General features: G+C 39.4%; 1 protein-coding gene across 11 annotated transcripts in view; it reads left to right on the top strand.

The window, feature by feature from the left end:
* Positions 1-26,393, top strand: part of ULK4 (unc-51 like kinase 4) — a 523,422-nt gene that overhangs the window by 122,150 nt on the left and 374,879 nt on the right. For all 11 annotated transcript variants that reach the window (XR_009565989.1, XR_009565987.1, XR_009565986.1 and 8 more), the window contains one exon: positions 11,596-11,723. Coding sequence is in view for 1 of the 11 variants with exons in the window: in XM_030846182.2 (XP_030702042.2) it covers positions 11,596-11,723 (128 nt within the window). In the remaining 10 variants the exon portion in view is untranslated. The remainder of the gene's footprint in view (positions 1-11,595; positions 11,724-26,393) is intronic.

Raw genomic sequence — 26,393 nt, 5'->3', positions numbered from 1 at the left:
GCCACAACTACTGAGCCTGTGCTCTAGAGCCTGCGAGCCACAACTACTGACACCTGTGCACCTAGAGCCCGAGCTCTGCAACAAGAGAAGCCACCACAGTGAGAAGCCCACGCACCGCAACAAAGAGTAGCCCCTGATCGCTGCAACTAGAGAAAGCCGTGCAGCAACGAAGACCCAATACAACCAAAAATAAATAAATAAATAAATAATTAAAATAAAAATTAGAAACAAACAAAACAGGGCTTCCTTGGTGGCTCAGTGGTTGAGAGTCTGCCTGCCGATGCAGGGGACACGGGTTTGTGACCCGGTCCGGGAAGATCCCACATGCCGCGGAGCGGCTGGGCCCATGGGCCACGGCCGCTGGGCCTGCGCGTCCGGAGCCTGTGCCCCGCAACGGGAGAGGCCACAACAGTGAGAGACCCGCGTACTGAGAACAAAACAAAACAAAACAAAAAAAACAACAACCCAGTGCCCGATTCTTGATGTTAGAAAATTGAAAATATATAAAACCCCGGGAACCCTACTCTGCTGTATTTCAATTAATTGAGCATAGTATACTCACATCAACTTTTTTACAAGTTACATAGATTCAAACATCTGCCTCATTTATTTATTTTTTTTTGAGGTATGTGACCTTGAATGTACTTTGTAACTGCATAATCAGTGATGCATACATTGCACTTCATATGCTTTGGGGTCACTTAACAATTTAAACATTACTCTTTAAAGTCATACCGTGTTTCACAGGTGGGTTTGTTCATGCTCGTTGGTAAGATGATTTCCTCCTGGGTGTTACTGACTACGGATACTGCCTTTCTAATTTTTGTCTTATTTGCTAGTTTTGATAGGAGCTGCTGTCCATTTTTATTTTAGCAGTCTAGTTTGACTGGAGCTGTTGCTTCAGGTTTCATGTTTTGACCAAGTAGCACAACAGTGATTAATAATAAGCCGGAAGGTGCAGACCGCTTATGTTGTTTGGAAGTACTATGGAAGATCACTATGAAATTTCATGCATAGAAAACTTTGAAAAATTTGAAAGCTCATTCAGCTCAGGTTTTTTTTTTCTCACAAAGTCACTAGGCATCCTGACTCAGTGGTTGCTAATTTAAAATATGGTAATTAGTTTATGCATTTTAATAACATGAGTTTGTATTGACATTTTTTTGTCTACGCTAATAAATATGTCTATAAGAAACATTTTACTAAGCTACTTGGCTAAACTTCTTTAAGGAAAGTGTAAACCAAAAACAATTTTAGATTTAATCAGTACATTTTTCACTTCCATCAACCTTAAATGGGAAAATCGTGTCAGTGTATTATCCACATGATTTCTTTTTTTTTTTTTTGAGGCTATTATCATTTGATGGCCAGGCTGTGCTCATTGATTTTCACCTGTGACAGTTGCTTGAAACAGATCAGTTTTACCTCTTGAGAAATAAATAACTTGGACGTTCTCTACATCATCATTATTTTTTATTTATCTCATAATTTTGTCCTTATGATATGTACTGGAGGGGTTTTTATCCTTTTGCTTACTTTTGATCAAGATTATCATTTTCTTTGTGATGGAAGCTTCATATATTTCGACCAGTTCCTCACATTGTGAACATTTCATCACGCCATCTTTACATTACGTAGGTATGTCCGCTCTGAAATCACTGCCAAGAACCATTTGAATGTTGGACATGAACTCGTTGTTCCGTGGTTTGGGCTATAGACCTAAACAGCTTCTGTTTTTTTTTCTCCACGTGTAAAATTTAGTTATGTTGAGCCAAATGGCAAGATGAATTTAAATCAAAGCTGAATACATAGTGGATTGCAAACTGAAGTGACCCGAGGTCATTTTTGGTTCTCTGAAGTAGCTTTGATTATTCATCCTTGGCACTAGGCTTTGCCTGCAGCCTGTAATCTTCCCTCCTCAGTGTTGTAAGATTAATACTGTTCTAGAGGTCTGGTGCATGTTGCTTAAGATTAAATATGGTGCCCTGGGCAGTTAGTTTTAGGGAGTCAGTCAGTACTGTTCATTTAGTTTTTCTGAAATGACTAAATGAGAATTTATTTAGGGCACAAGATGCTTGTAGGTTTAGATCCAAAATTAGAGTCTGTAGTATATTGTATCTTCTAAGGGACTTGGAATTACTATGTTAGAAACAAATCTTGTATGCAGTTTCTTTTATCTTCGGGTATTTGCTGTGCTAGTTTGTTTCACTCAAAATAATAGGCATTATTTTAGTTTTGCCAGATTGTTAGTAATGGCTGCATAACACTCCGTCAATAAGAAATATGGTAGACCTTATCATCACTTCTTAGTGACATGTCTGTGTTTTTAAAATTATGACTCTTGCTGTACGAAACTTTTGTTGCGCCTGGAAAAATTTCCTCTTTTGTTATATGCTTAAGCTATATTTCACTTTTGCTGTGTAACTACTTCAAAATGTAGTGGCTTAAACAAGAGCAGTAATTTAACTTTGCTCACCAATCTGTAATTTGGGCAAGGTTGGGAGAGATTGAGTGGGAGCTGGAGAATAAACTTTCCAGAAGGCTCACTCAGATGACTGCGAAGTTGGTGCTCGCTGTTCCCTGGGAACCTTACTGGGCTGTGGGCTGGGAGCCTCAGTTGCTTTCCACATGGGCCCCTCAAGGCTGCTTGGGCTTCCTCACAGTGTAGTGGCTGGGTTCCAAGAGAGAGTGTCCCAAGAGAACCAGGCAGAAGCCGCATGGCCTTTCAGAGCTGGCTTTGGAAATCATGTAGTGTCACTTCGGTGACTTCCCTTTCCTTCTCCACCTGCCCTCCCCACATGCATCATTAGTGTTTGTAATGAAAGAAGGTAAAACTGGATATGGGTAGATGCAATCTTTTCTACAATTGGGATTTAACAAATTCCCTGTTTTGGGAATGTTAAGGTGGTTTCTATTTTTGTTTGTCTTATAAACAGTACTACCATGAGCATTCTTCTTCTCAAAGCTCTTTTGTTCATCACTTGGTTAGGCTAAAATTCGTAAGATATAACAACTGTGTCAGAAGAAAATAACAGTTTTAAGGCTTTGGAGAAGTAACAACTCACTTTCCTACCAGCTGGAGGAAAGGTTGAACACTTACTCTCATATGAGCTATATTTGAGATTTATCCATTTACCCATGACCATGCCAGCTCATCTTTGCTAGTCTGCTTTGTTTTAAAACAGATTCTTATTCTTCCTAAATTTGCATTTCTTTGCCTACTAGTTAGGGTACATGATTTATTTGCTTGTAGGCAGCTTAGAATTCTTTTATTTGTTGTTTGCTTGTTTCTGTAATTTTTTACACTAGAGTGTTCATAAAAGTTATATTGGTAAAAGTTATTTATACCTAAAGATATTGATTCTTTGTAAAAAGTTTCAAATATTTCAAATACTTTTTCCAAGGTTGCATGTTTATTTTGACAGATATATAGTATCATAAGTTTGTTTTCCCCCGTTATTTAAAATTTTCACAACCTGTTGAGAGTCTTTCTGGTAAAGTTAGTAAAGTAAGGATATCATTAGATGAATAGTCTGCCCTTTATCTTTTTTATTTACTGAAGTCTTAAATATACTTGTGAATGCTTTGCTCTTTCTTTTGTTTTATTTGTATTTTCCATACAAATTTCAAAAATGGAATTCTTGCAGCTTTATGCCTTATGATATTTTCTGGTATCTAGTTGGACAAACGCCTTCAGTCATTATGTCAAGGCTATGAAATGTGTGTGTGTAATCATCTCCGACATGCTATTCTGTCAAGCACTGTTGCACTCACACTCAGGTTTCTTGACTCCAGATTACAAGTTCTTTACCACTATATTAAGCTGCTGCTTCATTTTTTCCAGTGTTTTCTTATCGCTCCATAACAATCTATAGTTTTCTTTGTGTAAATCATACATTTCTCTTTTAAGTTTTCTTAAATTGTTCTGTATTTTTGTCATCCTTAATCAGAACACATATTTATGTGTTTACTAAAAGACACGTATAAGAATGTCCATAACAGCTTTACTCATTGTGGTTCCAAACTCCAAACAACCCAAATGTCCAAGAGTAAATGGGTATATACATTTTTCTGTGTTCACACCATGGAATATTATACAGCAATAAATTATGAACTACTTCTATACATAACATAGCTGACTTTTTACACCATTAAATTGAGGTCAGGCAGTGGTAATTTTTCTTTTTGTGTATCTTTGCTGTCTCCCCTTTTTCTTTTCTTTTTTTTTTGCGGTACGCGGGCATCTCACTGTTGTGGCCTCTCCCGTTGTGGAGCGCAGGCTCAGCAGCCATGGCTCACGGGCCCAGCCGCTCTGCGGCATGTGGGATCTTCCCAGACCGGGGCACGAACCCGTGTCCCCTGCATCGGCAGGCAGACTCTCAACCACTGCGCCACCAGGGAAGCCCTCCCCTTTTTCTTGATTAATTTAGTGAGTGCTTTATCTATTTTGTTGATATTTTTCAAAGGCAGCATTTGGATTTATCATTTTCCTTTTTTTCCTTTTACCTTGTTAGTTTCTGCTTGCATCTTTATTTTCTCCCTTTGCTTCATTTTGCTTTACCTTGTTCTTTTTACAGCTTTTTGTGTTGGGAATTTATTTCACACTCTTCTTTCATTTTAATTTACAAATGTATTTGCAGGTCACATTTTCTTCTGATGACTGCTTTAATTGTATCCTATAGATTCTTCTATATAGTGTTTTTACTATTTTTTTTTTAAGTTCTACAATTTTGGTTTGCATTTTTCCTTTACTCAAGGATTGTTTAATAGAGTGTCTTAAAATTTTCCAGGTAGAAGGGCCTTTTGGATATTGATTTTTTTTTTTTACTTTCTACTTCTACAGCACTGTGATCATTACAGTCATTACTTTTTACTTTATGGATTCTATTAAGGTTTTCTTTATCACCTATTATGTAGGTACCTTAAAGGAACATTTCATATTTAAGAAAAAGGTACATTTTCTATTACTTGAGTCTAAATTTTAATACATACCCATAATATCTAATGTTTTACTTATGTTATTTAGGTCTTCTATATCCTTATTTTTGTTCTCATGACAGTCTTGGACTGAGAGTAGTGTGATTAAGTCTTCTATTCCTTCTTCCATCTCCTGTAGTCTTCACTTTTTAAAGGTGTTCACTATACTATGTGAGGCATAACCTTCCTTACTGTATTCAATACTGTTGTGTATGTGTTGTGAATAGTGGCCTTCGGCATTAAAAATGTTGTTTACTTCTTTTGGGCCTAAATTCTACCCTATATATCAGGAAAAATCATTATGTAATTCTTTGTATATCAGTAACAAACTTTCTGCTTTCGTTTTTGCTTGAATTTGCCTGATTGTGTGTTTATATGTATTGATTTATATATAAAATTTATACACAATGCAATTCATATTTTTTTGGAGTGTAGTTGTACGAGGATTAACACATGCAGAGACTCTTGTCACCACCATAAGAAGGATACAGAACTATTCCAACATCCCAAAGAATGACCTTGTGCTGCTCCCTTTTTTAGGTAAACCATGTCCCATCCCAGTCCCTGGCATTCAGTGATGCCCGTATGGTTTTACCTTTTCCAGAATGTTATATAAGTGGGATCCTATATGCGGTATGTGGGCCTCTCACTGTTGTGGCCTCTCCTGTTGCGGAGCACAGGCTCTGGACGCGCAGGCTCAGTGGCCGTGGCTCACAGGCCCAGCCGCTCCGCGGCATGTGGGATCTTCCTGGACCAGGGCATGAACCCGTGTCCCCTGCATCGGCAGGCGGAGTCTCAACCACTGCGCCACCAGGGAAGCCCAGTATGTAATTTTTGAGACTGGTTTCTTTTACTTAACATCATGCAGTTGAGATTCCTCTGTATTATTGTGTGTACCGTTAGTTCATTCCTTTTGATTGCTGAGTAGTATTCCTTTATGTGGATATACCACAGTTTATTTATCCATGTACCTGTTCAGGGACTTAAGGATTGTTTCCAATTTTTGACTCTTATGAGTAATGTTGCTATCAACTTTTACATGTAGATTTTTCTGTGAACATAAGTTTTCATTAAGTGAAATGATATGCAGTGGTTGGGGCATATACGATAGATATGTGTTTAACTTCTTTTTTTGGCTGCATTGGGTCTTCGTTGCTGCACGGAGCTTTCTCTAGTTGTGGTGAGTGGGGGATACTCTTCGTTGCAGTGCGTGGGCTTCTCATTGCAGTGGTTTCTCGTCACAGAGCGTGGGCTCTAGGCACGCAGGCTTAAGTAGTTGTGGCACGCGGGCTCAGTAGTTGTGGCTTGCGGGCTCTAGAGTGCAGGCTCAGTAGTTGTGGTGCACGGGCCTAGTTGCTCCGCGGCATGTGGGATCTTCCCGGACCAGGGCTCGAACCCGTGTCCCTTGTATTGTCAGGCGGATTCTTAACCACTGCACCACCAGGGAAGTCCCTGTGTTTAACATTTTTATGAAACTGCTAAACTATTTTCCAGAATGATTGTGCCATTTTGCGTTCCCAGAAGCAGTGTATGTAGAATTCTAGTTGCTCCACATACTTGTCATTGTTAATTTTAGTCCTTCTAATAAATGTGTTGTGGTGTCCTGTGATCTTAATTTGTGTTACTATAATGATTATGATGTTGAACATCCTTTCATGCGTTTATTTGACATCTGTGTACATTCTTTGGTGAAATGTCTGTTTAAATATTTTGTCCTGAAAAATACTTTTCTTAATGTTGAGTTTTGAGAGTTCTTTATATATTCTGGTAACAAATACTTTCTCCTAGTATGTGGCTTATCTTTTCTTACAGTGTCCTCCCCAGAGGAGACATTCTAAGTTTAATTCATCAATTATTTCTTTTATGGATTGCAATTTTGGTTTATATCTAAGAATTCTTCCTAACCTAAGGTCATGAAGATTTTCTCCTCTGTTTCTTTTTAAGATTTTGTGTTTTTACATTTTACATTCAATTCTATGATCCATTTTGGGTTAGTTTTTGTATATGGTGCAAGGTGTGAGTTGAAGTTTAGTTTTTTTGCATGTGGATATCCAGTTGTTTATAGCAAAAACATTTTTCCAAAATTCCCTTTGTACTTTTGTCATAAACCAATTGACTATAATATTTCTGAACTCTCTACTGTTTCCCCTTAGTCTGTGTGTCTGTCATTTTGTCAATACCACATTGTTTTGATTACTGTAGTTTTTAAAATGTCTTAAAACCATTGTGTGATTCTCCTGTCTTTTTTCCCCCCAAATTGTTGTGCTTATGCTAGTTGCTTTGCCTTTACGTATAAATTTTACAATTAGTTTGTCTGTATCTACTAAAAATCCTGCTGGGATTTTGATTGGAATTGCATTAAATCTATGAGTCAGTTTGGGGAGAATTGATATGTATATTAACTATCTTGAGTCTTTTAATACATGAACAGATAATGTCTTTTATTTATATCTTAAAAATTTTTTCTTACTGTTTTGTAGTTTACTGTGTACAGATTCTTGGCATACTTTTTAAGGTTTATACCTATATTTCTTTTGTTTTTGTAGCTATTTAAAAAAAATTGTTTTCCAGTTGTTCATTATGACTGGAATGTACAAATTCCAGTGTATACAAATATATCATATCTTGCTAAAACTCACTTATTTAGAATTTTTTTTTTTAAGATTATTTGGGCTTTTCTATATTGTCTTGATATCTGATACTATTTCTTCCATTCCAATCTGAATACCTTTTACTTTTCTGTCCTTATTGTACACTGCCTATGACTTTCAGCAAAATATTGAATTATGAATGATGGGACAGCCTTGCTTAATTCCCAGTTTCAGGGTGGGAGGAAGCATCAAGTCTTTGAACATTTAGTAGTTTGCTGTAGGTTTTTTTCTAGATGTTTTTGAGACAGGGGAAGTTCCCTTCTATTCCTAGTTTGGTGAGAGATTTTATCATGAGTGGATATTGAATTTTGTTAGATGCTTTTTTGTTATCAACTGATGTGATTGTGTGGTTTTCCTTTTTTAATCTATTAATATGGTGAATTACACTGATTGATTTTCACATATCGAACCAGTCTTGAATTCCTGGGATAAATCCCACTTGAGTGTAATGTATTATACTTTTAATATATTGCTGGATTCAGCTTATATTCTGTTGAGGATTTTTTTGCATCTGTGTTCCTAAGGCATAGTGTCTGTACTTTCTTTTCTTGTATAGCTAACTGTTTTGGACCTTTTTTATGTCTAGAAATGCTTGTTTAATGATACTTCCTTCTGATTGAGCTGTTATATTACAGATTCCCTCTGTTTCATTTTTTTGTTTTGCTTGGGTGGTGTTGGAGACTCTTCATTGGCTGAAGTACTTTAATTCTCACTTTTTGTTGCCTTCTTAGAATAGCTTTATATGAAACTTGCGTCCTGTGTTCTGTACATTTTGAAACGTCTTAAATTATTCTGGGATAATGTTCCATGTAGAAGAGATCAGAGGTTTCAGTTGTCTCTAGGGCTCTTAGTTATTTTCATTTCCCTTAGTTCTTTTTGTGTTGTTGTTAGTGATATTTATATATCAAGAAATTTAGCAATTTATCCGTAAAATGTGCTACAATTATCTTACCTTGTTTATGCAATTCTTTTTTGTTCATTTATAGTGTTCTATCTCCATATAGAATTTAACATTTTTTGGTATTCACATTTCTCATGCTTGTTTTCTTCCTTTCTAATACATTATTTATGAACATTTTCTCAAATCTGAGATTTTATTTATTTATTTATTTTTGCGATACACGGGCCTCTCACTGTTGTGGCCTCTCCCGTTGCAGGGCACAGGCTCTGGACGTGCAGGCTCAGCAGCCATGGCTCACGGGCCCAGCTGCTCCGCGGCATGTGGGATCTTCCCGGACCAGGGCACAAACCCGCGTCCCCTGCATCGGCAGGCAGACTCTCAGCCACTGCACCACCAGGGAAGCCCTCAAATCTGAGATTTTAAATATGCATAAATATGTATCTGTATCTTCCATGGCATCTTCTAGATCTTTTAATCATTTGGTGTTTATTTTTTAAATCTTAGATTTGTCTAGGGCTTATTTTCAAGTAGGACAGAACCACCACTCATGACTCAGTGTATTAATTTTGGTTAGATCAACATTTAGCAAACTTTTATAACATCACTTTTTGTTTTCAAATTGCATTCAGATGCATCAGGTATTCTGTCAATTTTTTCTTCTTAAAGATATCTCTCCTGGAGCCTTCTGACCAACTCTGTTATGAATAGGCAGCCTCTGTACCTGGTTATAGTAGCTATCACCGTGGAATCATCCTGGGATTCCCTTTGCCTCTTTCCTGTGTTCTCCGCTTCCTTGTTTTATTTCCTCATGGTGACTGTTGGGAGTATATGAGAGGAGTGGTAGTACGATAAGTGATTTTGGAAAGGTAATAACAAGCCAGATCATGAAGGACCTTGTATGCCGTGATAAGGGACTTTAGCTTCTCTCAAGGGTTTTAGCAACTGCTGAGGATATTTTATAGGCGAATAATGTATTTGCTCTTATGGAAGATCACTGTGGCTGCAACTTGTAGAATACGTGGAACAAAGCAAAGTTAGACAAAGCCTGCTACAGTAATTCAAGAAAGATATAAGGATGCATTGAAATAGGGCAATGACAGTGTGAGTGGTGTTCTCATAGAAATTGGGTATCAGTTGGACACCTGAGAGAGGAAGGAAGAGTCAAGGAGGGTGCTCATTGATGACCTTCATAGTAGGATTATCATGCTTAGGGTAGGTGCCAAGTTTAGTGTTGGATGTGCAATACAAAGAATTGCACTATATCCTGTACCCACATTCACCAGATGTTAACGTTTTACCTTATTTGCTTTATAGTTTCTATCTTTTACCATGTGAGTGAGTGTCTGTGTGTGTGTGTGTGTGTGGGTGTGTGTGTATTTCTATTCATTTGAGATGAGGTCACAGACCTGATGCTCCTTTACCTCTAATTACTTCACTGAATATTCCCTAAAAAATAAGCCATCAATTTAAAAAGCAAGAAGCTAACATTTATTTAACATAAATTGCTAATCTGGACCGTATTCAGATTTTGAAATTGTCCCAGTAATGTTCTTTGACGTGAAATAAAACTTCCAGATCTTGAATTGCAGTCAGTTATCATGACTCTCTAGTCTTCTATAATCTGGAACTGTTTTTAAGTCCATGGCTAGTGGGTATTTGAATGGTTTTGGAATTAGGCACGTGGATGTGTGGGAGCAATGTTAATGTGGGAAACAGATTTGTGGTTTTGGTCCTTGGACCACAGTGTATAAATTAGAACTTGGGAGCTGACTGTGGGGAAATGGGCTTTCTACTGTCGACTGGAAAGGTGGAAACAGATCTGTTACTCAAAGGCACCTTGGTGTTGATTCTGTTTTTTACTCCAATTGATGAATTAGTTTATTTGGTTCAGGATCTAGGTGAGCCTGATGCAGAGGTACAGATAAATAGTTATACAGATGTATAGGTATATCTCCATCCTTAAATAGAAGCATATACCTGGCTGTGTAAGCTCTTCCTGCCTGACAATATAGCACTCAATGTAAAAGAACTTCGGCAAAAAATTGAGCTTTTTACATCTACGTTGGACACACAGTGTCACTGCTAGGTGCTTACCTCTGTCAAGGACTCTAGGGAACTTAACGTTCCTGCTCTCTGTAGCCATCTTGCTAACAATACGATTCCATATTTCTGCCTACTTACATTCATTAACGCTGTGTGTGTGTATTCCATTTTTTTTGCATATCAATAGGCACCTGAAGTGATGTACAAATCTGTCTGTTAGAAGAGAAAATGACACTAATACTTGTCAACAGTTATTCCTCTGTGTTGTATTAAACCTTTAATTAAAGAATGTTATAGAAATATAGGTTTTTCTTTTGTGTCCCATACTGGCTGTTTTTTTTTTTTTTTTTTTTTTTTTGCTGTACGTGGGCCTCTGACTGTTGTGGCCCCTTCCGTGGCAGAGCGCAGGCTCAGCGGCCATGGCTCACGGGCCCAGCCGCTCCACGGCATATGGAATCCTCCCGGACCGGGGCACGAACCCGTGTCCCCTGCTTCAGCAGGTGGACTCTCAACCACTGCGCCACCAGGGAAGCCCTGGCTGTTGTTTTTATTTTATGTCTGTAGGACCTCAGCTGTGTAGACTAGAGACGTGATCTCTGTGTGTGCAGGTTTGCTCAGAAGTTGATGTCTCCATGCAGTTGTGACTTTCAGTTCTAGTTATTTATTGCTACGCTTCTAGTCGTGTGATGGAGGGGTTAAGAAGCAGGCTTTGTCATCTGCCTGGCCTGGATTTGAATTCAATTTTGTGAATTGGGGCAAAGTGCTTAAATTTTCAAGATTCCTTTTCCTCTTTAAAATAGGGATAATATTATCAACTCTTCATAACTTCTTTTCAGGTTTAAATGAGATCATACATATTAATAACTTGGTATAGGGAGCAGCACAAATTAAAAATGCAAAAGCAATAGCTCATATTATTTTATTTTCTGCTATCTGTTTGGTTATTACAGTCTATTGACCCTCAGAGTTGACTGCTCTATTTATTTCATGTTTTCTCAAAAAATATTCTAACATCTCTCACAGGATTTTGTCTCTACAATTATCCGTTTACTGGACAGCCCCTCGACATCCATCAGAGCAAAATCCTTCCTGGTTCTTCTGTATATTTTGATTCATAACCACGAGATGCTGCTGCTCAGCTGTCAAGCACGGTAAGATTTTCTCTGACAGTTTCACCAATGACGTCAATTTGACCCCTGTTTATTAGTTTTATTAGTAGTATTTCTTGGCCCCTATGTACCTGGTATTCACAATTGTTTTCCTAGATTTTTCCAAGGGTTTAATGTTTCACTTGTCACCTCAGCTTGGAAACACTGAAGCAGGATGTTGGGAAGTGCTTGGAGTTTCCTAGATCTGAGTACAGTCCAAGACAGGGTGTTAAAGTTGGTTTTGGTTTACATTTTTGCAAGGCGTTCTTGACTGGTGGTTTGGTCATAGTTCTGATTTGTTCGAGCTTCTGGAATGAGTAGCTGAAAGCCCAGAGGAGCAGCCTAGAAAAGCGGAGGAAGAGGCAGGGCGAGGATCAGGAGTACATGGACTGGTTCTCAACTAGGCAGATCTCTCACTGTCTCTGGGTCTCACCTCCTTCCTCTAAAAGGAGAAGCTGTTCTGATGCACCTCAGGTTCCCTTCATCCTTTTTTTTTTTTTTTTTTTTTTTGTGATACACGGGCCTCTCACTGTTGTGGCCTCTCCCGTTGCGGAGCACAGGCTCCGGACGCGCAGGCTCAGCGGCAACGGCTCACGGGCCCAGCTGCTCCGCGGCATGTGGAATCTTCCCGGACCGGAACACGAACCCGTGTCCCCTGCACTGGCAGGCGGACTCTCAACCACTGCGCCACCAGGGAAGCCCCTCCCTTCATCCTTTGTTGCTTCTCGATTAACGTTTTTGAAACTGTCTGGTCCGTGCTCTTGAACATACGGTTTATCGCCTGTTTCTCGATCTGGCTTTTTACTTGTTGTAGGATACTGGGGAGATCCTAGAATTGCTGAGATGGATCTAGGTTAGGAACTAGAAAACTTCTCCTGGAAACAGAGAGTAAATGTTTTAGGATTTACGGGTCAAGAAGCAAAATTGCTAACACATATATATGGAACCAAAAAAAAAAAAAATGTTCTGAAGAACCTAGGAGCGGGACAGGAATAAAGACGCAGATGTAGAGAGTGGACTTGAGGACACGGGGTGGGGGGAAGGGTAAGCTGGGACGAAGTGAGAGAGTGGCATGGACATGTATACACTACCAAATGTAAAATAGATAGCTAGTGGGAAGCAGCCGCATAGCACAGGGAGATCAGCTCGGTGCTTTGTGACCACCTAGAGGGGTGGGATAGGGAGGGTGGGAGGGAGACACAAGAGGGAGGAGATATGGGGATATATGTGTGTCAAAACTCAGAGTTGTTTAGGCTTTGTAGATTAAAATTAATAATATAAATTACTTTCAAAATCACATAGGTAGCCAGTCCAGACTATGGAAGAATGGTTAGTATTTGTTCTTTTTTGCTTTGCAGCCCAGGTATTACACTAGTGTGCATATAAAATGCAATGTTGAATATAAAGGTATGCGAAAGGGAGGCAGACTTCAGGTTAGCGAGATGTTAAAATTCTCTGTGATGAGTTTGTATAGCAAACTCTTCTCCCTTCCACACCTGTGCCTTGAAACTCCGCTAGCAGCTGTGTTTCCGAGCTAACCGTGATGCTGCCTGTCTGCCGGAGAACTGAAACCTCATATCAGGAGCCCACGATAACCTTTGCTACATTATGTAGATATTTTTTCCTGCTTACCATCATCACCATCAGCCTTTTATGGATTAAATTTCAGCACGGTTTCTATGATGTCAGCTCTCAAATCTATCTAGTACAACAGGCAGTGAAATTGAGCTGTCAGGGTTAGATAAAAATGATATAATAGCCCCCAAGTGTTCACCTGTTTCTCCAAACGATTTCATACTCATATTGAAAATGACAGGAGATAAAATAGAGTCTTGTGTGTCTCTAGAAATGATAACCGTTTGAGGGATGAATGGTCTTGTAAGTTCATTGTGTAGGTTTGCTGTGAGCCTGCAATGTCAATGCCTCCTGATGGATCAGGTTTTCCTAGAGGTTTTTTTTTGTTTGTTTCCCCATAGCATTGCTATTAATATGGTAATCAGTGGGGAAAAAATCTGCTTTGATCTTAAAAGAAAGATTTTTTTTTTAAAAAAGGAAACGTTTACTTTGTATAATTGGTTAACTGTGTGGGAAAATGTTTTCTCAGCTTATACCATACAAAAGTCAATTCTAGATGTATTAAAGAATTATATATGAGAAAGAAACTGTAAACAGCTGGAAGAAAATATGTTTACATATGGGCAAGGAGAGCTTTTCTGAGCAGAAAAGGGTTGAAAGAAACCATGAAAGGAGATAGTGATAGTTTAGCTATATATAGTTTAGAAACTTTTATATCCCCCGCAAATCATAAATAAAATTTCATGGTAAGAAAATCTGTAAATTATTGCATTGTATATAACACAGAGTTAATCTGTGTACTGTAAAAAAGATTCATAAAGGTATTCAGCTTCAAGTCTAATCAGAGAAATGCAAATTAAAATGATAACCAAATACTGTTTCTATCCATCATAATGTCAAATTAAGGGAAGAAACCTTGCAGTGTCTTATATCCAAAGTACAGTTACAGGGGCAACTTTTAGCCAGTAGGTGAGGTTACCTTTTTGAGGGCATTTAAAAATGTGTGTCATGAATCCTTATGATTCAGAAGTCCCACTGTTATAAATAAACTTGAATCACAGATTCGTACTTTTCTGGGGATGTCAAGTACCTGAAGGACCTGAACCAGCCGTTTCTTGGTTGCTTAGATTTTTGTTAACTTTAGCTTCTAGATGTGGAAGTACCGTGAGGCTCTTCAGAGAATCTCCTGGGTAGCCCCAGTCTGCACTGTTTGACAGCAACGTAATATTCCCTTGGTGATCATGAATCCCTCACTCTTAATCAGTAGAGTAATCCTCTTCATCCCCCAAAATGGAATTTTTGCTATGTCCTCTGGTGGAAATCTTTCTTCCTTGGACCCATTCCAGCAGAGCTCAGGGTCATGGAGACTGGAAGTAAAAATCTTGTGAGTGGGCTCTTAGGTATAATACCGAGAGGCAGTCACTCCCACTTCTACCCCTTGATTACCAGACCTGTGTGTTTTGACTGTGGGGAAGGCAAAAGCATACATTTTGTTTACTGGTTCAAAGCATACACTTGTTATTGTAAGGTAGGACCCAGTTTTTCGCTGTGTTGTTTCCCAGCTGGCAGCACGACTGGGTTTGCAGTCGGCCATTCCTCCTTTGAGTCAAGCCAGGTGCCTCTGGGTGATGGCGTACTCGCTGACGAGCAGATTTAGTGGGCTTGAGCGTATTAACACATTTCTTTTGCTATGAATAAGTTCCTTGATCAGATATAGTGTTACATTGATTATCATGATGATAAATGAGGTATTTCTTAAGTCTGTACGTAGTGGCACTGGCAGAAGCATGTGGCAAGGACAGCGAGTCCATATTCAGGGTATAACTATTCCAGCGAGGAGAGTTTACTGCCCGTTTTGTACACCAACCTGTTGCTAGATGACTGGCTGTTCCCCCCAGGATATGGGCCCAGGCTGAGGGCTCAGCACTGGTTTCTCGTGTTGGATGGAGCGGCAGAATCTAGGCCATCGTTGATGAGGAGCCTTCCTTACATTGAGTGTTAGGATTCTAATGTACATTTTGGGGAGGACACAAATCTTCAGCATATAGTGACCCAAAGATCAGGGTTGTGATTCACTTATTGATGCTTCCCTGGGGCTCCATGCATCACCCCTGTTTTCCAGGCACCGAGAATATCAGTAGACGTGCTAGGTCATAAGGCCCAGCATACGGCAGAGCAGCTACACTGCAAGTTGGAATTGCAGCAGAGTCTTTATTCACTCCAATTCCATTAAAAACTATTAAATTTATGAATCTCTCAGATAATGAGTCAGAGGGACACATTCAAAGGTGGTATGTATGTATTGCCTCCTAAGTTCACAGAGCCCACTTTTTGGGTCATAATCAGTAGAAGACGCAATAACTTGTCTTTGACCTGGAGGGATAGCCCAACATGCTGTAGACCATTGAGCCCTAGGAACTTCATTGAGGACTAGCAGACCATGGATTTTTATGGGGTTTATCTGTCTCTCACATGTTTTACTAAGCCAGCTAAAGTGCTTGCTGCTCCCTGTTTCTCAGATCCAGTCAGCCTCATGTCATCAAAGTGCTAGTGTGCAAGTACAGGTGTGATGTTGATGGGACATCAAGAGGATGTGGATCTTTGCGGACTGTTTTGATGGCCAAGAGCAGGATTGTCAGCATAGCTCAAAGGCAAGGCAGTGAACTTTACTGTTTGCCCCGAGTAAGAAGCAAACACGTGCTGGCGGTTCTTCCAGATGCATACGTAGAACAAAGCCTTTGCCAGGTTGGTAGCGAGTACCACGTCAGGGCGATGTTGATTTGCTCCAGTAGAGGTACCAAACCTGAAACTGCAGCTGCAGTTGGAGTCACAACCCGTTTATATCTTGGATAATCCACACAGTCATTTTCTAAGATTCTTCACAGACCAGACAGACGAACGGGGATATGGTAGATTTTATCATCCCCGTACCTTTCAAGTTTTTGATGTTGGTATCCACTCCTATGATTTGGTTTTCTGTGGATATGGGTTGCTATCTTTTTTTAGAGAGGGGACATGCCAGGGGCTTCTGTTTGTCCCTTTTTACCATAATAGCCCTCACTGCACAGATCAGATGGCCGATGTGTGGATTCTGCTAGTTGCCAAGTATGTCTATTCCAGTTATAAATTTAGGAGCTGAAGAAATAAGCATGGAGTGGGTCCATACATGTGGTGTGTCAGTGTAATTTGAATTTGGGCCCAAACTGACTCTAGCCTGACCATCATAACCCAAGAGACAGCAGCTTTCATTACAGACAGAAGTGTTGGATGATGAGTTTGCTGAAGATCCCATATTTATTTTTTTATTAATATTTTATTATTTATTTATTGAAGTAGAGCTGATTTACAAAGTTTCAGGTATACAGCAAAGTAATTCATTTATATATACATATATATATTTTTTCAGATTCTTTTTCATTATAGGTTATTACAAGATATTGAATATAGTTCCCTGTACTATGCATTAGGTCCTTGTTGTTAATCTATTTTATACATAGTAGTCTGTATCTGTTAATTCCAAATTTATCCCTCCCTCCCAAGATCCCATATTTAAACTACAAATTTTTCCTTAAGGGGGAAGATACACTTATAAGTTAAAGGATGTGCAGTAGAGAGATAAAAATGGGTTTAGATTGAAGTGAAGCAAAGACAAGCATGGTGTCTTGATTTTCTGGAATAGTATATGGTCTCAACAAGGACCTGTTTGTGAGGTGGTCCAGGGTGAATCCAAATGGGATAGATTAGCCACAGTTTGCATCTCATGTCAGCATCATACTGCACTTGGGGAGATCTGCAGTAGAAATAGACAGTGGAGTAGTCCATTGATGGGCACCGAGCCCAGTAGGACCAGAAGGGGAGGGAGGATGTCTCAGGGGGGTAGGAATGGGGGTGGGGCAGGGGTGAGGGCATCCTGGAGGAACCCGGATTAAGGTAAAGCAGGGGGTGTGGCTTCTTCATGTTTAAACCCCGTATAATTGATTTCTCACCGTGTGAATGTGCCATCCTCTCAGTAAGAGACTGGTGGAGTCTTGTCTGCGGTTCACACCATTTCCAGGCAGCCAGCTCTTCTCTGCTCTTGAGCTCCCTTCTGTTTCTCCTGTTCACCTGCATACTCGTAACTCCTAATTGCCCTCCCGGCTGACTTCCTCTCTCATCATTTATCTGTGCCATTACCAGATTCATAGTCCTCAAATGCCACTTTCATGACGTCATTCCTTTGCTTTGTCCTTCAGTCTCCCTGTGACCCCTCTCCTCTTAGTTACCATGGTCTTTGTTCCACGTTTGCTGATACTAGTTCCTTTAAAAATGGTTCATAGCGTTGAGAAACTCACCTCTTCGTATCAGCTTCGAAGCGTAAACTTGTTCCCCTGCCATTCAGAGCTTAGGGTTCTGCTGGGGTTCTCCTTGCTTCCCAGGCACGTTTTTCCTTCATGTGAGCTTGGGCCTTCCCTTAATGCACTTATATCTGCACCATCATCCTTAGGAAATTCTTTGAAGGTTCTGGCTGTGAATGGTGCAATTTCCTGTTTTTTGGGATAATGTGAATCTCCTTTGGGAATGTGAAGAAAAAAAAAAAAAGGGAAGTATAATATTTGGGTTCAGTTGGCCAACTTGAACCAGAATGTGCCTCTGTAGTTACAGGGCTCATGGTAGGAAGTTAGCATACATTCTTTGCTTTTGTCCCACCTCAGTCTCTTCTTTGCTGGTTCTCCCTCTTCTGCATCTTCCTGGGCCCTCTGTTTCTCTTACATTGCTATCCTAATGTGATTCCACCTAATCCAGTGGCTTCAAATACCATCTATTTATTGATATGCACCTGTATGACCTCTCTACACTCCAGCCTTATATTATCTTAACATATTCAATGGCATGCCCAAGAGGAATCTTCAAGTTGCCATAAACGAACCAAATCTGTTCCCGAAGTCCACTTCCACTGCCAGACTCCCACCATCTCAATAATACTTGGATTACTGTTCAAATTGTTTATCTTTTTAACTTGATATCTTTGTAGACCACTAAGAAATAACATTTGCAGTTCCATCGTAGAACAATTTTGAAGTGTTTGTGGACACTACCCTCAAATGTTTCCACATCTTATTTCCTTCATAGAATGTGAGTTCTTTTACTAACTAATGTTCCACTGTCAGTAAAGTCAATTTATTCTACTATAGCCTGTGTAAACACATCCTGTAATGTGAAGGCGTCAGGGAGAGCATGAAGAAATGAAGCATCATTCTAGAGTGAGTTTTATATTATTTATAAATATATTATTTATAATATATTATATGGATCCCTTCAGTCTTTTATTTCTCCCAGCAGAGGTAATAGATATTTTCTTATGTGTTAACAGTCTGTGCTAGTGGTTGAAAAGTGAGTAGTTTCTGCCTTAAAGAAATGGTATTTCATACTGTCATAATTAAGTAGCACATTATTAGATTTTGTAATAGATAATATGGATTTTAGAAAAAATTGATTCCTTAGAGACAAGTGTGAATTTACTTTTTATACTCTGTAAACTTTGATGGGATTTCTTTTGTATTCTCTGATTTCCAAAAGATAAACATTTCCATTTTCCCTGCCCTCTGTTTCTGGCAACCCTGTTATTTATATGGAGGATTTCCAGGCATAGGGAAAGAACCACTTTTGAATCATCTCAATCTCTGGTTGGGTTAAGGTGATCCAGGATTGTATGTAAATCCTGTCTCGGGAAGTCTAACCCTAGGCCTCAAAATATCCTTCCACTGTTCACAGACTGTGTGGATAGAGTCTAACACTCATCAGAAAGTAATCAGGCGTATGAGAAGATAAGATGATATGATACAAAAACCAAATGAGATAAACTACAGTATCCCCAGGAGTTACAATGGAGTTAATCAGATATAGACCTTAAAATAACTACGATCAGTATATTCAAAGAATTTGGAAGATGGAGAATTTCAGTAGACAATTAGAACTATAAAGACAAACAAAGTGGATGTTCAGTAACTGAGAGGAAGAACTCAGTGGATTGGGTTAACTGCAGATTAGACACAGCTGAATAGAGAATTAATATACTGTACTCAAATCATCTGGGATCAATGGAGAGTGACAAAAGGATGGAAAATATGGAGAAGAGCAGAAGAGACATAGAAGAAAACAGTGGGGAAATGATGGTTTTTAACAATAAATGGTGCTGGATCATTTTGGCATCAATATAAAAAAAACCCTTTATCTCTAAATTACACTGTACAAAGGAGTTAATTCATGTAGATTGCACATTGAAATGTAAAAAGATAAAACAATACAATTTCCAGTAGATCAGACACATGAACATTTCTTCATTACCTTGGAGTAGACCAAGAGTTTTTAGCAGGACACAAGAGCACTGTCATAAAGGAAAGTATTGATAAATTGGATTGCCTTAAATTTAAGAGCGTCTGTTCATCAGAATGCATCACGAAGAAAGTAACAAGAGTAGCCATAGAATAGGGAAAAGTATCTGCTATACACATAATCGACATGGGCTCTTAACTAAAATATATAAACAACTGAAGGGCAGATAACCCAATAGAAAACTGAGCACAGACTTGAACAGGAACTTTACAGAATTGGTTTTCTTTGAATGGCCAATTAATACCTGAAAAGATATGTTAATAATCATCAGGAAAATGCACTTTGGTCACAATGAAATACCAATGGATGTCCCGAAGCATGGCTATAATTAAAAAGCCTGATAATGCAGAATTGTGGCAAGGGTATAGAGCAACTGAAATTCTTATACCTGCCTGTTGCAGTGTAAATAGACTTAATCACTTTGGAAAACTGATCATCAGCAATGCCTATTAATCTGAAGCTAGGCATACCTTATGATCCGGCAATTTCACTTCCAAATACATATCCGACAGAAATGTTTCCATGCATTCAGCATAAGAAGTGCTTGGCCATATTCATTAATTGAAATAGCCCCAATGTCCATCAACAGTAAAATGAATAAACTGTGGTATATTCACACACTGGAATACCACACAGCAAGGAAAAAGAATGTAGATGAAGACCTGTAAATATAATGTCAAACAAAGAAGGCATGCTCTCAGATAACTGGTAATATTTAGTCTGGTGGTTGAAGAGTTGAGGGAATGCCAACCTGTTCTAGAAGTTCTAGAAGTTCAGCACATGGGCAGATTTTGTTGACTTTGAGCTTCACACCAAGATCATCTCTATGGGCATTTTGACATGAACTTTCGCATCAGTATCTCTAGGGTGTTTCTCTTGGGCCAGTTAGTTTCACCGAAGTGCGTTGCAGGTGTCAGCCTGGAGGGCAGGGACCTGGCTGCCTGGGTCTGGGGAGCCACCCTGGGGAAGGTGGCTGGAAGTTCTAGTATTCATTGTGCAGAAATTCACCTAGTCTCCTGGTTTTGTTTGGTGGCCACCTCCTTTTTTTTTTTGGCTGTGCCATGTGGCTTGTGGAATCTTAGTTCCTCTACCAGGGATTGAACCTGTGCCCTCGGCAATGAAAACACAGAGTCTTAACCACTGGACCGACGGGGAATTCCCCTGGTGGCTCCCTCTTTGACTTGGTTTGCTTTCTCCTAGTGTAGAAACTTTCTGTTTGACTTTCTTTAGAGAATACATCTCCAGACTTCCACCTGTGTGCAAGTCTGGCAGTAGTCACCTAGATTCACTGGGTAGAGGAGGTAATCTAAACATCAAACACTTTTTAATCAGATTTTGCCAAATATTTGTATTTTTGCTCCTTTTCCTTCACCCTTAGTTTTTAGAAGTATCTTTTCAATGCGTGGTACCAGGGCAAGTGGTTATCTACTTGGAAAAACAGTGGAATTAGATTTCTTCTGAAATCCATATGATGAATCGGTTTCCAGTGGATTGAAGACTTCTGTGTGAAAGACACTCAAAGGAGAAGAAAGAGAAAGAAGAAAAAAAGAAAAGGAAGGGGAAGAGGGACAGTTCTGGATCATATAAATAATGCCTCCAAGTCAATAACAAAAGATCAATAACCCGTGGGAGAATGTGCAAAAGACCGGAACAGGTATTGCACAAAAGAGAAAACATGAACAACAAAGAAGTAACAGAATATGCTTACCATATTAATAATTACTAAAGTTCACATTAACACCACAAGATATAAATGAGTAAAAATTGGATACTACTAGATATTGGTGAGGTGGTTGCTCAGGGGGACTTGTACACTGCTGGTGGGAGTAATTGGGACAACCATTTGGGGAAACCATTTGGCAGTGTTGTGAAGTGGGACATTTGAGGTTCCATTTCTTTTTTTTTAATTGAAGTATAGTTGATTTACAGTATTGTGCTAGTTTCAGGTGTACAGCAAAGTGAGTTATACATGTATATGTATATCTATATTTTTTCAATTCTGCTGTAGTTTATTATAAGATACTGAATATAGTTCCCTCTGCTACACAGTGAGTCCTTGTTGTTTATCTGTTTTATACATAGTAGTGTGTATCTGTTAATCCCATACTCTCAATTTATCCCTCTCTCCCCTTCCCCCTTTGGTAGCTGTAAGTTTGTTTTCTATATCTGTGAGTCTGTTTCTGTTTTGTAAATAAGTTCATCCCATTTATAATTAGAAAACTGAAGCTTTAAAGAGCTTAAGAAATTTGGGCTTCTCTGGTGGTGCAGTGGTTGAGAGTCCGCCTGCGGATGCAGGGGACACGGGTTTGTGCCCCGGTCCGGGAGGATCCTGCATGCCGTGGAGCAGCTAGGCCCATGAGCCATGGCTGCCAGGCCTGCGCACCCAGAGCCTGTGTGAGCTTAAGAGATTTGTTCAAGATCACGCTGTTAGAAAGTGCTAGGGTGGGAATTATAGCCAGATTTGTTGAAATCTCTGTCAATATTATCAAGTTAAAAGAACGACCCTACTGAAGGAAAGGAGAAAAATAACCTAGAAATCATAATGGGGCACAGGCTGTAATAAAGTTTTGGGGTACTGGTGTGGTATTGCTGTTGATTTATCTCTTTTTTAAAGTCAGCCTGACTCTTGGCACAGTGAGAAGATGGAGGTCTATAGCTCTTACAGAAAGTGGTAGTCTGTTTGCAGGGCACACGGCATTTATCACCTGGTAGCGTATCCTGTGTAATTGAGCATTACATCACCTAAAAGTTTGTTTTAAAAAGTTGGCTGTGTAGAACAATGATACTACTTCATGTTTTCAAAACATTTTAGCTTAAGTTTTGAATAGATAACTCCTACTCATGGTTCATAATCCAGAAAAATTCAAAAAGTAAGAAATTACACCTCATGCTCCACAGCCCCAGATTACCACCATACGAAATAAAGCATTATTATTACTTGCTTATTCATCCTTCCAGAATTTTTTTTTAAATCCAAGCAAAAGTGAGTATAGATTATATTCCTCTCTTGTTACACAAAAGCATGCTATTTTGAACTTTGCTTGTTTTACTTAACGTACCTTGCGTTTTTCCCAAAATATATGTAGGCTTGCTTATTTTATTGGTAGCTGCATTGTAACAGTGGACTGTATTTTATTTAACCAGTCCGCTTTTGCCGGACAGTTTCCACCTCAAATTTTTGCTGTGTGTCATATGTATACAAGTATTTTAATAGGAATTGGAAATGTTTTTTCCCAATTTATCTTAAAAATTTTTTAGCTTTATTGAGATATAATTGACATATAGAATTATAAGACATTTAAAGTGTACATCGTGGTGCTTTGATATATACATACATTGTGAAAGGACCCTCCCATCTAGGTAACACATCCATCACTTCACATATTTTCTGTTTCTGTGTTTGGTGAGAACATTTAAGTTTTACTCTTAGCAAATTTGAACCGTATAATACAGTGTTCTCAATTATAGTCACCAGGTTTTACGTTAGACCCTCAGACCTTATTCATCTTGTAGCTTAAAGTTTTGTACCCTTATACCAGCTTCTCACTATTTACCCCAATCCCTGGCAACCACTTTTCTATTCTTAGTTTTCTATGAGTTTGACTTTTTTTTTAGATTCCACATATAAGTAATACCATGCAGTGTTTATCTTTCTCTGTCTGGCTTATTTTAACTTAGCATAATGTCCTTAAGTTCCATCCTTGTGTTGCAAAGCAATGATAATTCCATTGCATGTATACACCACATCTTTTTTTATCCATTTATCTATTGATGACCAAATGGGGGACATAGTTTTCCCCAACTTATTTGTCTCTTGGTTTTGCTCATGGTACCTTTTCCTAAGCAGAAGATTTTTTTTACTTCTTATGTGATCCAGCAGTCTAATCAAACAGTAGAATTAAGAAAAAGGCCTTGGGGGAAATAAGGACCAAGGAATTGATGTAGAGAACTAGGTAAAGTCTTACAGCAATCTCAACAGCCATATGTATCTATTCAGCTGATGTTTATTGAGCCCTTATTTTGTGTCAGGAACTATGCCCATAAGTGCAATGATGTTGTGGTGAGAAAAATCAGATACAGTCCTTGCCCTCGGCTATTTTTAAATTTACTGGAAAGACAAACATTATCAGATAATAACAAATATATCAAGAAATTGCAGTTGGGTAAGGGCCTTAATGCTATGAGACAATGTCATAGGTTTAATTTAAGAAGTCAGTGAAAACTGCAGTGAATTATGAAATATGTATAGGAGTTCGCTGGCAAGGAGCGGAGAGAAAAGCCATGCAGGCAGAGAGGCAGTACCTTGTTGCTGGGGGAGGTATTGAGTTTGAGGGACTGTAAGAAGAACAGTATGACTGCCGGGGAGAGAAAGCAAGTGGAAGCTGGAGAGATAGTTGAGAGTGTTGTAAGTTATGATAAGGAGTGTTAAGAACTCCCATGTTAAGAAGAGTGGGGTTCCACTGAAGGGTTTTAAACATGGGAGCAAGGTGGTGGACAAGATCAGTTTAGATGTAAGGTGTGTAAGGGTTAGAGTAGAAGCAGGTAGGCCAACTAGGAGGCTCTGGTGGGAGAAGAAGGAGAAGGGAATTTGGAAGCTTGCATTTGGTGAGGAGTGGAAAAGTGTAATGGTTTAAGGAGTATTTAATGATTGACTTGGTGTGGGAAGTGAGAGAAAGGGAGGTGAGAAGGATGACTCCTGGGTGTCTGGCTGGTAGAGAGTGGCGCTGTATGGTGGAATATTATATTCTGAAAGACAACCAGTTTTGTTGGGATGATAATGGTGTTTTTTGGGGATCTGTAGAGTTAGGAATGCCTTTGAGACAAGCAGAAGCAGATGTCAAATCAAGTCAGCAGTTGAGTGTACAGGTCTGTAGCTTGAGACACCAGGTTTGGGCTGTACATAGGTGACTGGAAAATGTCTGTGTAGATAGGTGGTAAATTAAATCATGGGTGGGGATGAGATGACCTGCGTGAGATGGGTACAAAGGAAAGAGTAGTGGACCCAGAACTGAGTTTTGATAGATTTGAGCATTTAGGAGCATGAACCAACAAAAGACACAGAGAAGGAAACTAGAACTGTATGCTGTCATGATGTATAGACAAGCAGGAGTGGCAGGTGTATTGAACCCTGCTGAATTGTTCAGACAGGTGAAGGCAGACAGGTGTCCATTGGCTTTGATGTCATGGAGGTTGTTGGTGACCTCAGAGCAAGTGATGGGAGTGAGAGCAGATTGTGGTGGGTTGAGGAAGTTAGGAGGAAAAATGGAGATACAAGGTGTAGATTTCTCTTTTGAGAGGTTTTACCGAGAAAGGGAAGAGAGAGGCAACGGGGCAGTTTGTAGAAGGATGTGAAAAGCGTTTTGTTAAATGGGAGAGAGTGAATATATAAAAGCAGAAAACGAGTGATTGGCAGTTTTAAGGTTCTGAGAAAGTGGAAGGGAATGTGATCCAAAGCACAGTTGGAAGGAGAGAGAGGTCTGCAGTTGTGATGGGAGGAACGGAGCCTAGGATAGGACACACAGTATACTGAGAATTAGGAAGAAGAGTTTTTTTCATGATGCTCTCTATTTTCTCTCTACAGTAGGAGGCAGAAGCACTCACTGAGAGTCTCATGAGAGGATGGAGATTTCAGGGTATAAAGAGAAGAAAAATTTGAAGCTAGACTGAATAAGTCGACCAGCGAAATGTAGTTGGGTCGCTGGTACTGTCCAGTGCCGCTGAGTACTGGTGACATGCATTTACAATAGAGTGAATCTGCCCCATATTTAACTTGAGCAGCCTCTCTGCAGATGTACGGAAAGTATACAGATCATTGGATTCATCCAAATCATTTGGCTACATGGGTGCAAAGAAAAGAAAGAGGGCAAGAGTGTAAGTGAAGAAGTGCTGATGGACTGGGAGAAGATGTCATGGATTTAATTAGTGGAAGTTCCCAGCAGGCTGAAGAACTGTCACAGTGGAAGATCGTGCAAGTAGGAATAAGAGCAGATTATGGTCAGAGGGCATGTTTGTAATACTTAGCTTGGAGGGGATGCAGTTAAATGCCGGAATCTTTAATGTTGGAAAAGCTGTTCAGCAGATGGCGAGACTGGGCAGGGAGATATCGCGACCCATCTTGGGGAACCGAAAAGGAAGATGGTATTTTCTGGTCCCGCTCCTTAGCTGGGCTGATGGAACAGGTGTCAACTAACCAAACTTCTGATTTGGTTTCATTCCCAGGTGCTTTACTAATAGGGCTCCAAAAAATAATAAGCAGGAAGGCAAAAGGCTGCATAAATCTACTAAGAGAACCACGTAAATGCTAAGTGTTAAGATTTCAGTGTACGTTACGTATGTGTATTGTGTCCAGAACCACCCCTTTCCGGTTTATAGTGGGAATTTTTGGAAGTTCTGAGAAGTAGAAGTTGGATGGGATGAGTGATTGCAACAGAGCTGGAGAGATGGATAATGGCAAGGGAGTCCAGCAAGGGAGATTGCTGTAAAGGGGCCTTTGAAGTCAGGGGACTCATTGCCTTTTAGGGTTTCGGGGACTAGGAACTTGGGGAGTGGGTCCAGCAAAGGGAAGGAAATGTGGGCCTAAAACTTTTCAACAATACCCTAAGTAACCAGACTGATGGTTCAGTATGTCCCCTAGCTCTGGATTGGAGGCAGTTGGTTCAGAGATTAATATTTAATAAATGCCAATTGTTTGAAGAAGAAATAAGTTTATTGAGACAGATTTCATAA

The sequence above is a fragment of the Globicephala melas genome, chromosome 11 (assembly GCF_963455315.2).
Source record: "Globicephala melas chromosome 11, mGloMel1.2, whole genome shotgun sequence".
Taxonomy (NCBI): domain Eukaryota; kingdom Metazoa; phylum Chordata; class Mammalia; order Artiodactyla; family Delphinidae; genus Globicephala; species Globicephala melas.
The sequence above is the reverse complement of the archived record's forward strand: the minus strand, read 5'-3'. Positions and strand labels throughout refer to the sequence as shown.